General features: G+C 45.2%; 1 protein-coding gene and 1 long non-coding RNA gene across 8 annotated transcripts in view; one reads left to right on the forward strand and one right to left on the reverse strand.

The window, feature by feature from the left end:
- JAML (junction adhesion molecule like) overlaps positions 1-12,391 on the reverse strand; it is a 31,200-nt gene that overhangs the window by 4,453 nt on the left and 14,356 nt on the right. For 4 of the 7 annotated variants that reach the window (XR_009490578.1, XR_009490577.1, XM_005215818.5 and 1 more), the window contains 4 exon segments: positions 11,374-11,486; positions 9,397-9,634; positions 6,050-6,188; positions 3,053-3,113 (listed from right to left, as the gene is read on the reverse strand). Coding sequence is in view for 2 of the 7 variants with exons in the window: in XM_005215818.5 (XP_005215875.1) it covers positions 3,053-3,113; positions 6,050-6,188; positions 9,397-9,634; positions 11,374-11,486 (551 nt within the window). In the remaining 5 variants the exon portion in view is untranslated. 7 annotated transcript variants of the gene reach the window in all.
- On the forward strand, positions 6,188-8,891 carry LOC132342272 (uncharacterized). The gene is made up of 2 exons (XR_009490590.1): positions 6,188-6,399; positions 8,542-8,891. It is a non-coding gene; the product is annotated as an uncharacterized lncRNA (long non-coding RNA).

Consider the following 12,391-nt stretch of genomic DNA (forward strand, 5'->3'; position numbering starts at 1 on the left):
GTTCAAAAGTCAAACCTCTGGGACTTCGCTGGTGGTCCAGTGGTTAAGACTCCACACTCCCAATGCAGGGGGCACGGGTTCAATCCCTTGTCTGGGAACTAAGATTCCACTTGTCCCACGGTGTGACCAGGAAAAAAAAAAAAAAAGTCCAACGTCTTTGTTTGGATGGGCATTGAGGTAGCAGCAGGGAATTCTTATTTTGCCTAATGATTTGAATTTTGTGGTTATTTCTTCCTAATTAGAGTCTTGGCAGGACAGCATTCATCAGCATGTAATTGTCATCATCTCTCCGATGGGGCTTCAATGGCAGGAACAGCCCTCACTGAACTTCATGTCTGTGAGGTCAGAGGTACTTTGTGACTCCCGTCCCTGTCACTATCTGGGGAAGTGATATCATCCAGTGACAAATTCTTAGACTTCTGGAGTCCCCTGTACTGTGATGTGAGAAAATCCTACTCTTGGGTCCCAAACAGCCCAAAAGATGGATAGGTATGTAAGAAGAGTTTTTCAAAGGAAAGAAAGGAAGGCAGGAAGAAGGAAAACAGGAAGGAAGAAATAAAGAGGGAGGGAGGGGGGAAGAGAGGAGGGAAGAAAAGAAAGAACAAAAGGGGGGGGAGTTTAAGGAAATTAATCCATTTCTCAGTTCCTACTAGAAATTATTTATTTTTTATATAAACTATCACAAACCAATATGATCAAGAAAAAGTTCTTGATTCTCTCTTTCTAAAGGTTCCTGAATATTTAATGTAACTATTAACTCCTTCACTTAACCTCAGATCAGATCAGATCAGATCAGTCACTCAGTTGTGTCCGACCCTTTGCGATCCCATGAATCACAGCACGCCAGGCCTCCCTCTCCAACACCAACACCCAGAGTTCACTGAGGCTCACGTCCATCGAGTCAGTGATGCCATCCAGCCATCTCATCCTCTGTCATCCCCTTCTCCTCCTGCCCCCAATTCCTCCCAGCATCAGAGTCTTTTCCAATGAGTCAACTCTTCACATGAGGTGGCCAAAGTACTGGAGTTTCAGCTTTAGCATCACTCCTTCCAAAGAAATCCCAGGGCTGATCTCCTTCAGAATGGACTGCTTGGATCTCTTTGCAGTCCAAGGGACTCTCAAGAGTCTTCTCCAACACTACAGTTCAGAAGCATCAATTCTTCGGCGCTCAGCCTTCTTCACAGTCCAATTCTCACATCCATACATGACCACAGGAAAACCATAGCCTTGACTAGATGGACCTTTGTTGGCAAAGTAATGTCTCTGCTTTTGAATATGCTATCTAGGTTGGTCATAACTTTCCTTCCAAGGAGTAAGCGTCTTTTAATTTCATGGCTGCAGTCACCATCTGTAGTGATTTTGGAGCCCAGAAAAATAAAGTCTGACACTGTTTCCACTGTTTCCCATGAAGTGGTGGGACCGGATGCCATGATCTTCATTTTCTGAATGTTGAGCTTTAAGCCAACTTTTTCACTCTCCACTTTCACTTTCATCAAGAGGCTTTTGAGTTCCTCTTCACTTTCTGCCATAAGGGTGGTGTCATCTGCATATCTGAGGTTACTGATATTTCTCCCAGCAATCTTGATTCCAGCTTGTGTTTCTTCCAGTCCAACGTTTCTCATGATGTACTCTGCATATAAGTTAAATAAACAGGGTGACAATATACAGCCTTGACGAACTCCTTTTCCTATTTGGAACCAGTCTGTTGTTCCATGTCCAGTTCTAACTGTTGCTTCCTGACCTGCATACAAATTTCTCAAGAGGCAGATCAGGTGTTCTGGTATTCCCATCTCTTTCAGAATTTTCCACAGTTTATTGTGATCCACACAGTCAAAGGCTTTGGCATAGTTAATAAAGCAGAAATAGATGTTTTTCTGGAACTCTCTTGCTTTTTTGATGATCCAGCGGATGTTGGCAATTTGATCTCTGGTTCCTCTGCCTTTTCTAAAACCAGCCTGAACATTGGGTTCACAAATTGCTGAAGCCTGGCTTGGAGAATTTTGAGCATTACTTTACTAGTGTGTGAGATGAGTGCAATTGTGCGATAGTTTGAGCATTCTTTGGCATTGCCTTTCTTTGGGATTGGAATGAAAACTGACTTTTTCCAGTCCTGTGGTCACTGCTGAGTTTTCCAAATTTGCTGGTATATTGAGTGCAGCACTTTCACAGGATCATCTTTCAGGATTTGAAATAGCTCCACTGGAATTCCATCACCTCCACTAGCTTTGTTCGTAGTGCTGCTTTCTAAGGCCCACTTGACTTCACATTCCAGGATGTCTGGCTCTAGGTGAGTGATCACACCATCGTGATTATCTAGGTCATGAAGATCTTTTTTGTACAGTTCTTCTGTGTATTCTTGCCATCTCTTCTTAATATCTTCTGCTTCTGTTAGGTCCATACGATTTCTGTCACTTAACCTCAGAATGGATCATAATCACCCCTCATATTGATACAGTGCCTCAGAGATTATAGAGCACTTGCACATAGCGTCACGTTATTTGAACCTCACAACTGGGCAAATGTGTTTGTCCTTATCCTCATTTGGGGGATGAGAAAACAGAGGCTCAAGGAGTGGCAGAGCTGGGCTTGAACCGGGACTTTCCGATTCCGAGTCCAGTGCTCTTTCCCAGGACCCTCCAAGACTGGGCGGGGCTGCTGGGCTGGCCCCGCCCACCCCTACTCACTATGCTCCTCACTACTCCTGGGCTGTTACTGAGTGATGGAGATCTCCTAGGCACTGCTCTGGGCCAGGCACTGGAGGTGCTGAGACATAACAATGAATGAGACACAGTTCTCAGGAGAATGATAAAGACACCACCTGGGTGCTGGAGCAGTCTCCACCTTGTCCTCATGGGGCACAGCTGCAAAACAGGATAATTCTGTTTTTTGGTTTGTCTTTTTTTATTATTTTATTTATTTATTTGGCCCTACAGGCCTGTGGGCTCTTAGTTCCCTGACCAGGAATCAAACCCATGTCCCGTGTGTTGGAGGCACAGAGTCTTAACAACTGGACCGCCAGGGAGGTCCTGGAATGGCAGAATTCTTCTCTTACCTCTGCACAAGCCTTCTCTGTGTTCTCCAGGCTTTTGACCAGGGTGGTGGAAGTGACTGAACTGCAAAGACATGAAAAGCATGTGCAATTAACCACCCGGCATTGTAGAGTCAAGGGTGATAACACAAGACCACACATTGTTTTTACAAAAAGAGACCCCAGAGGAGGACCCACTTCTAGACACCTTCAGCCCACACTACACAGCTCAGCTTAGAATCTGAGGCATGCATCTCTTTAATGGAGAGCAGAGAAGTATCTAGAGAAAGCCTGGGCTGAAGACAGCTTCAGCCTCTCTAGTGAGTGAAAGTTGCTCAGTGGTGTCTGACTCTTTGCAACCCCATGGACTATACAATCCATAGAATTCTCTAGGCCAGAATACTGGAGTGGGTAGCCTTTCCCTTCTCCAGGGGATCTTCCCAACCCAGAGATCGAACCCATGTCTCCCGTACTGCAGGCAGATTCTTTACCAGCTGAGCCACAAGGGAAGCCCTCAGCCTCTCTACTGTCACCCTAATAACTTCCTGTAAGTGAATTAATAGAGGGACTCCATGGGATTCGATTTCATCATTTCCGAGGACTAGGGAGAAGAAGCTGGACCAGCAGGGGGCAGCAGAAACTCAGCAAGACACCAGTTTAAAGGCTCTGGGACTCTCCCTGGGGGAAGGACAAGCAGAATCAACCCGGCAAACACCCAGGGCTGGGAGCTCTGGCCCCTTCCTGGCCCCTTGGCCTTTGATCTCTTGACCATTTGCCTTCTGCTTTTGCTACTGAATGGCCTTCCGTTTTTCTACTTTGGCCTGAAGTACAGCTAAAAATAACAACCAGGGTTAAAGCTAGAAGGGGAATTTGTTTTTTTGTCTCAAAGTGTAAATATTTTAATCATATTTCCTGATTATAAAGTTGTATGCTCTGATTGTAAAATAATTCAAATATTACAGAAATGTAGACAGTCTGAAGTTCAAGTTCCAGTAAACCTCCTACCTTCATAGGACCCACCTTTTCTTTTCTCCCAAATAGCACTATTAGTATTTTAAAATTATCCTTCCAAACTTCTCTCAATGCATAAGTATGCTCACACAGAATATATTTAGTATGTGTGCTGCTGAAGTGAGAATTACATAATTTACTTTTTTATTAAAATAAGACCCTACTATACATTATATATTACTTCTTGGACATCTTTCCCCATCATTACATACAGGGCTGAGCAGTATTTCACTGACTGCTGAAATTCATTGGATCATTACCTTTCTGACAGGCACTGACAATGATTTCAGTTTTTAATTATAACCTTTGTTACAGCAACCATGTTTATGCACAAATCTCAACACATCCATCTGATTATTCCTTAGACTAAACAGATACACAGACGTTGGAGTTCTGTTCTTCATTTTGAGAGAAACAGGTCCAGATCAGGGAAGTGAGCTGATAGGGAAGCCACACTGTATAACTCTTCGTTCCGTGTTGCCCACCTGCCCTGAGCAAAGACTTTCAATTTCAAAACCAAGTCAGAAAGCCCCTGGGGAGTCAAATGCAAACCTAGCAGACACCAGCAGTTTCTGTATGATCCATGTCCCGTGGAGAAAGGAGACCTAAAAGTCAGCTCTACTCAGTCTAAATGGGGGTTCTTGCCCCTTGACACTATTTCAAAAGGAGAGTCAATTTGCCCTAGCAACATAGTTCATCAATAGCTGGGTAAACAGAAGGGTATGGCCCAGCCAAAATCTGTGAAATGCTAGTGCTCACACCAGAGCATCTACAAATTCCTGAGATACTAGGAGAACTGCAGGTGATGGAACTGGTAAAGAATCTGCCTGTTCAATGCAGGAAACAAACAGATACAGGTTCAATCCCTGGGTCGGGAAGATCCCCTGGTGGAGAAAATGGCAACCCGTTCCAGTATTCTTGCCTAGAAAATCCCATGGACAGAGGGGCCTGGAGGGCTATAGTCCATGGTGTCGCAAACAGTCAGACACAGCTCTGAGCATGCATGTACAGAGAACTTCAAGCCTTTAAAAATACATTCACTAAAAATAATTTAGGACCTGAGGCTGTCCATTCAAAAGTAGCTTCTCATAATTAAAATGTGGTCCTTCAAATAAAGTCACTGACAACCTTCAAAATCTGAGCTTCTCTAAAACGTGTATACGTACTATGGGTAATTCAAAAATCATTTCTTTCAGGCATTGAATAGCACCATTATGGTTCTTGCATAGGATTTATACTCTTAATTATGCTCTACTTGGACAAACATTTGTAAGTCTTTGTAATCTTATAAAATGAGGATCATGTGGGAATGTGCAAGGCCTTTCAGGACAACCAAGAACAGAAGAGGCTTCCCTGGTGGCTCAGTGGTAAAGAATCCACCTGCCAATGCAGAAGATATGGGTTTGATCCCCGGGTCAGGAAGATCCCTTGGAGAAAGAAATGGCAACCTATTCCACTATTCTTGTCTGGGAAATCCCATGGACAGAGGAGCCTGGCAGGCTACAGTCCATAGGCTCGCAAAAGAGTCAGAGACAACTTAGAGACTGAACAGTGAGCAAGGCAGGTGGGGTCACTATATGATGACATCTAACGTGATTACCCCAGATGATGGCCAGTTTAAAATACTCCCTTCCGGGCTTCCCTGGTGGTTCATTGGTTAAAACTCCTCAAGCCAATGCAGGGGACACAGGTTCGATTCCCTGGTCCAGGAAGATCCCACATGCCATGGAGCAACTAAGCCTGTGCACCACAGCTACTGAGCCCACTCACCGCATGACTGAAGCCTGAGCACCTAGAGCCTGTGCTCAGCAACAAGAGAAGCCACTGTAACAAGAAGCTCACTCGTCGCAACTAGAGAAGACCCACCACAGTAAATGAATACATCTTTCTAAAAATAAATAAAATACACCCTTCTGGGGAAATGGTACACATAGGGTCCTACCACTCTCCTCCACTTCAGCCTAGAGGCACCTGAGCCTCCCGGTCCAAGAGATGGGAGCAGCCCCATACCTCTTATTTCCGTAGGCCATCTTCACAATCAGTATCAGAACCGGAAGCAGCAGGATGGTGGCGCAGACAATCCCCACGATGATCACCAGCTGGTTACCACCCAGGATCTCTGGTCTGAGGGCTACCGGGGTCACCAACGCTTGGGAAAGGAGAGCAATGACAGAGCCTCAACATTCCAGAGAAGAGCTGGGAGCCTCACCAGTTCTATGCCAAGCAGCAACCGCCACGTCAGGAAGGAGGAGGAGAAGGCCAGCCTTCACCCCACACGGAAGCACTGGGACTCCAGCTCACCCCTTTAGACTGAGAACCAGCCTTTGCCCACCCCTTTTTCACTTAAAATATAGATGAAGGTGGGTGGGTAAACAGAATATCACCTGACGTACCGTAGAGTTTCTGTTACATTAACAATTCTATCTTAAAATGCGGTTCACCAAATGACACAAATAACAGACATGTAGAGGCTGCTGTCCTTTCTATGGTGAAGTGATTGTTCTCAAAGGTATCTAGGCTACAACACAGCCCCACAGTCGTGATACCAAGCATGACACTTCATCCGTCTATATAGCACCCTTCACCCATTTCTCAATTCACTCCGAACACATACATCAAACACCTCCTGGGTGCCAGATAGTACTAGGCGCAGAAGATACGAAGACCAATGATGCATGGTCCGTGCCCTCAAGGAGGGGGACAGTGTGCACGGAACACCGGACTGCTATAGGAGCTATGAGAGCAGTCCGCATGGGGGACAAAGCAGCGCTGAGAAAAGGGCACCCAGTTCTATGGGGAGCAGAACCTGAGACTTTGTCAGCAAAAGTTTTAAAGTTTGAGTCTGAAAGGAACAATCAAAGATTTTAGCAACAATGGGAGAAGGATAGGGGTGAGGGAGGTAGGGACATTATACCCAAGGTCTGGAGCCTTTAGGTTCAGGATGGTGCTTAGAGAAACTAGCAAGAGGTCCATGGCTCTGGGTCAAAGGTTGCGTGTGAGGGCGTGATGGGGAATGAGGCTGGGTAGATAATAGGATCTAAGTCATGAAGGACCTTAATTATCTCAATGAGGAGTTTGTTTCAATTTTCGTTTTGCTCTGTTTTTTGTTTTTTCTGTAGGCAATGGAGAAGACATTGAAAGGTTGTAGGAAGTTCAGATTGTGATTGAGAAAGATGGCACCGAGGATGAGGGGTAGTGACTAAGCGAAAGCAGAGACTGGTGAGAGGCCTACAGCCTGAGACAGGTCGACAGGCAGAATGAGGGGATGGTGCCAGATGAGAAAGAAGACAGATCCAAAGTCAGCAGTCTAAATGACAGGACCTGTTGACTTGTTAGATTGGGGGTCCTGGGAAAGGGAAAAATCAAGTACAACTCCCAGGCATGCAGTTGGATAATTGTGTAGATAGCGGTGGCATCGACTGAGGTTGCAGAGGTGGGCAGGGGAGAGGTGTGAGTGGTAGATTTGGATTATTCGTGTTTGAGTATTTGTGGAATATCTGGGTGGAGTTCATATACAGAGATGGATGGATGGATGGATGGATGGATGGACAGATAGGTTGTGCCTAACAGAGTATATTAAATATATACAGAACATGGTGTTCAATACTGCTGGGGTAGGAAAGTCAAGGATGAACAGTTAGAGTGCCTCTGTGGCCTACACTGGAGGAGAGGTACAAGTAGAAGGCTGGCTGCAGGGCGCTGGGAGTTAATGCAGGATGAGACAGGAAGCACTGAGTTCAGTCCTCTGCAAACTATCTGATGGTGTCTAGAAAGAAATGTATTATGATGAAAGTCGCACAACTCAGAATATACTAAAAACACTGAGTTGTACGTTTTAAATGAGTGAACTGTGTGGCGTGTGAGTTGTATCTCGATAAAGCTGTTTCAAGAAAAAGTAAGACACTGGCTATCTATTTTACATATGGTAATGTATATCTTTCAATGCTATTCTCTCCAAGCATCCCACCCTCTCAACTCCTCCCACTGAGTCCAAAAGTCTGTTCTTTATGTCTGTGTCTCCTGGAGGGGTGGTGTGAGGAGGGATGTGGGGAGGAGTTCAAGAGGGAGGGGACACATGTACGCCTATGGCCGATTCATGTTGATGTGTGGCAAAAACCACCACAATACTGTAAAGTAATTCAATTAAAATAAATAAATAAATAAAGTTTAAGTGAAAGAAGAGAAAAAAGAAAAGGTATGACATAGGGTGAGAGCTAAAGTAGACAAGGACACAGGTAAGAGGAAGAGTTGAGTGTATGCATGGGCTTAATGGCAGAAGCCCATGGGGAGTATGAGCTTAAAGAGGCATGTTGTGAGGGTCCTAAAAAGGAGAAGAGGGTACCACCTGAGCACAGGGGCTCAGATAAGCCCCCAAAGGGAAGGCCACTCAGGATGGCAGGCCAAAGATGAGGATGGAGTAGATGGAGGTCTGTTTGTGGGTGTGGAGGGCTCAGAAGTTGCATGAGTTTCCGCTAATGGCTTCTCTTTCCTGTGAAGCACAGGTTAAGACTTCTGAGAGTGAAGAAAGCCATCTGCCCTGCTTCCCTCTCTAGCTGGGATCCTCCGTTATTGACAAGAAGGTGCCTCCATGGGCTTAAGTCTCTGGCCAGAGGTATTGAGGGTAGAGGTGCTTCCTCACCCCTATCCCTGCCCCCAACCAACCACAGCCAACCCCTGGGGCCCTTGCAAAAGGCAAAGTCCACAGGCCACATCCTGACTGCTAACTGGGTTCTGGTTTAACTTTAACCCCTCACTTATCAACCCCTCTCAGTCAACACAATTGAGTCTTTACTCTCCTCCTCACCAATGCCCTTAATACACACTGCCAGAATAAAGAACCTTGGATCAGAAACTCCCTCTATTTTTGGTTCCTTCCCCTTCCTGTTTCCTCTGTTCTTTGCTGTCTCTCACCAGCTCAGGAGCATCTTCCCTTCTACTACAGAGCATAGAGCATCTTCCTTGAAGCCAAGTCAAAATGACCCCAACCCATCTCTGAGCTCCTGTATCTTTAAATTGGTATATTACAGAAACCATGAGTGAGGCTTGGCAGAGGGGTTGGCATTCACTCAGTATTATTATCTTTTTTTCCCTTGACCTACCATCAGGGAAGCACTAGGGTGAGGCAGGCAAGGTGCCTAGGGCACCAAATTTAAGGAGGGATTACTCTCAAGGTCATGCAAGCACAGGGTAGGAGTGCTTGATAAGTCCGAGGCTTATCAGGGTCAGGCAAGTACAGGACCTGAGAGTGATGCCTCCTTAAATTGTGCATCCTAGAAGCCTCTCCAGCTTCCCCCTGGTACTGCCCCTGCCTACCGGCTATGCAGCCCCTCCTCCCTGCCCGGCCAGTTGCTACATACTTCGGGACTCTTTCAGGATCACTTGCAGCACAGTGGTTTTCCTGAATGTCAGGTTCCCCAGGTAGATATGGCAGGTGTAGTTTCCCCCATCAGACTCCTTCACTCCGTGGAGCATTATAGAGACATCATTGCGGGAAGTGTCTCCCACCAAGTTTACACGGTTCAGGAAGCGGCCCCAGTTCTGGGAGTACCCCATGGGTGTCCTGAGTTTGCGCTGATAACGCAACACAATCTCCTCCTAGAAGGGAAAGGTAAAATGTAAGAGACTGAAGGACTGGGGTGGGAGGGAGCTCTCGGGATTCACAGGCCCTGTGTGTAGAAGCAGTAAAGGTATCATCAGAAAGTATCAGAAAACACAAAGCCACGGACACACGTGTCCACACCAACCTCCTTGCTGTTCCTTGAGTGCTGGCCTCAGGGCCTTTGCACTTGCTGCTCCCTATGCCTGGAACAGTCTTCCCACCTAGACAGATGCATGGTTGCCTCCTTCACTTCCCGAGACCTCTACTCAGATGTTACCTTTTTGGTGAGGCCTCCCTGGCCACCTACATAAAATAACAATCACAAAAGCCTGCTTTCTTGTTCTCCATAGCTCTTACTATTACCTGACATACTGTGTATATACTTCTTCATTATTACTATTATTTGGCCGCATTGGGTGTTAGTTGCCCCACAGCATGTGGGATCTTAGTTCCCTGACCAGGGATCAAACCAGTGTCCCTGCATTGCAAGATGAATTCTTAACCACCGGACCACCAGGGAAATTCCTACTTCTTCACTATTCTTCTATGTATCTCCCTCCATCTTGATTGTAAGTCTCCCACCAGGGCAGGAGCTTTGAGTATTCACCACATAACAGACACTTTAAAAATACTTGTTAAATAAAAAAGTGTCTGAATTTTTCAAAAAGGTATATAAATACCATTATTTTTTAGAAGTTTTTAAGAACAGGAAATGAGGATACAGACACAAATATGAATGAAAAGATCTGGCACCAAACCTGTTGTCTCTTGTGATTCCAATTCATAACTCACAAAAGTCAACTACCATCCTGTGTTCTGCAGTGACTCACTTTGGTGGATGACAATTAAATACACAGTGAGTTCCCAGAGGTGAACCCGAAACTACATGTAATTCCCCAGACCCCACCATGAAGCCATCCTTTCTGATCCACACAGACAGCATATAGGAATCAACTGAGTGTAAATGACATTTTGTATGGATGACCTGGAATATGTCTTCATTTGTAAAAGCCAAATCTTTTCTAAGCTTGGTACCTTAACTTTTATTAACGATAAGTCATGTGAGATATCTCTCAAGACACAGCTTGACTCATCAGGACATCACCATGCCATAGTTGACATCTACTTGTCTAATGAACTAACCTGCTGTTTACTGCTTCAGAGTCCCTGTGAAGTACACTCCTCATCTTGGCCTCCAGCACTACTAATCCCAACATTCAACACATCCATGAAGACAAAGAAAATCCCATCACATAAATGGGGTGAAGGGGTGCAGAAGAAAACTCACAAAAATAACCCAAATAAGACAATCATTCTTATGCCTAACCCACTGCTTTCCTGGCTAGATCACCAAAAGCATTCCCCCTTGTTATTCCATGAATTCTATAAAAAGGAAAAGAGAGAGAAAGGATAAAGCCAAGACGCAGTAGCCAAGTCATGAACCAATGCTCTACATCACCATGTCCTAGATGCATCCTGACAACCCAAAAAGTCGAGCGGTAGCAACATCTACTTCTTCATCATCTTCATTAGTCATTTTTCCCAACCGGAAGCTGAAATTGCCCAGCCAAGCTAAGAGGCCCAGTTTGTTTTTTTTTTTTAAACAAACTCCAAAGTCCAAGCCCTCATGAGACCACCATGTGGCACCTGATGCCTAGGTTCTTGTTGTCCCCACTCTGTCCTGACACCACTGGCCAGGGGCTTCTTCTACACAACGAGGGCTTCTCCTCCTTACCTTGGCAGGCTCTCCTGATGAGAACATCCAGTCTGCCCTGCTCATGTGCTTCTCTTCTGTGCTGTGGAAAACACATCTCATCTGAGTCGAATCACCCACATGAACCATCAGCTCTGGGGATAAAACGATAAGTCAAGTCAAACTCAAAGTATAATCTCTAGAAGCCAAAGAACTTCTGGAAGAGATCATGTTTAGCCAAAGATCCTCTGCAGTAAAACCAATGTCACCACCACACACTGCACACTTTCCCTCTGTGCGGCCAGAATATTCAGAGGCCTCTCATCAAACCAACACGATGCCCCAAGGGTAAGACAGCATCCTCTAGCTGCCAACACACATCAAGTCTGAGGGTCCCACTGACGTCAATAAACACTTTCTGGCTTCTCTTTAATTTCTTTCTCCTTCTCCTTTTCTAGAACTTCTCCCACAAGCCCCAACTTCACTTCAAGCCTGTAATAAAGAATGGAAAACCATGAAGCCCTCCACTTTCTGTTCGCCCACTTGAGTACCCACATCTGCTTAACATAAACAGGAAGTAGAAGTAACTCTCATTCTTATAAATAACCCACTGGCTCTCCCAGGTGAAAAACTGAATCATGGGTGACTCTTCTACTTAATTCTTTTACAAGTTGTCTTAGGACTTGCTTAGGACAATTCTGGCTAGACTACAGGTCACAGGACTGCTTGCTAATTAGGTCAAACAACAGACAGTTTTCCTTTTGACTTTTCTCTCATTTTAATCCCTGCCCCCACTTCCCCACCTGTTCCCTCTTCTGCACCTGCTCCCCCTTCCCCTCATTCTTGGCTTTCCAACTCATAGTCTCTTCCTCCTGCTTATTTGTGTAAACAGCTGATCCCATACTACTTATATCATTTTAAGAAGTCCCTGAAAAAGAAAATAATTAGAAAGATGCTTCTGATTTTTCAACAGTGCTCTATATAAATCAACTACAAACTCAGTCAAGATATTAAAGGCAGGATGGTATTTAAGGGAGACACAAGTCTAGGTCTTATTTGG

This window comes from Bos taurus, chromosome 15 (genome assembly GCF_002263795.3).
Source record: "Bos taurus isolate L1 Dominette 01449 registration number 42190680 breed Hereford chromosome 15, ARS-UCD2.0, whole genome shotgun sequence".
Taxonomy (NCBI): Eukaryota; Metazoa; Chordata; class Mammalia; order Artiodactyla; family Bovidae; genus Bos; species Bos taurus.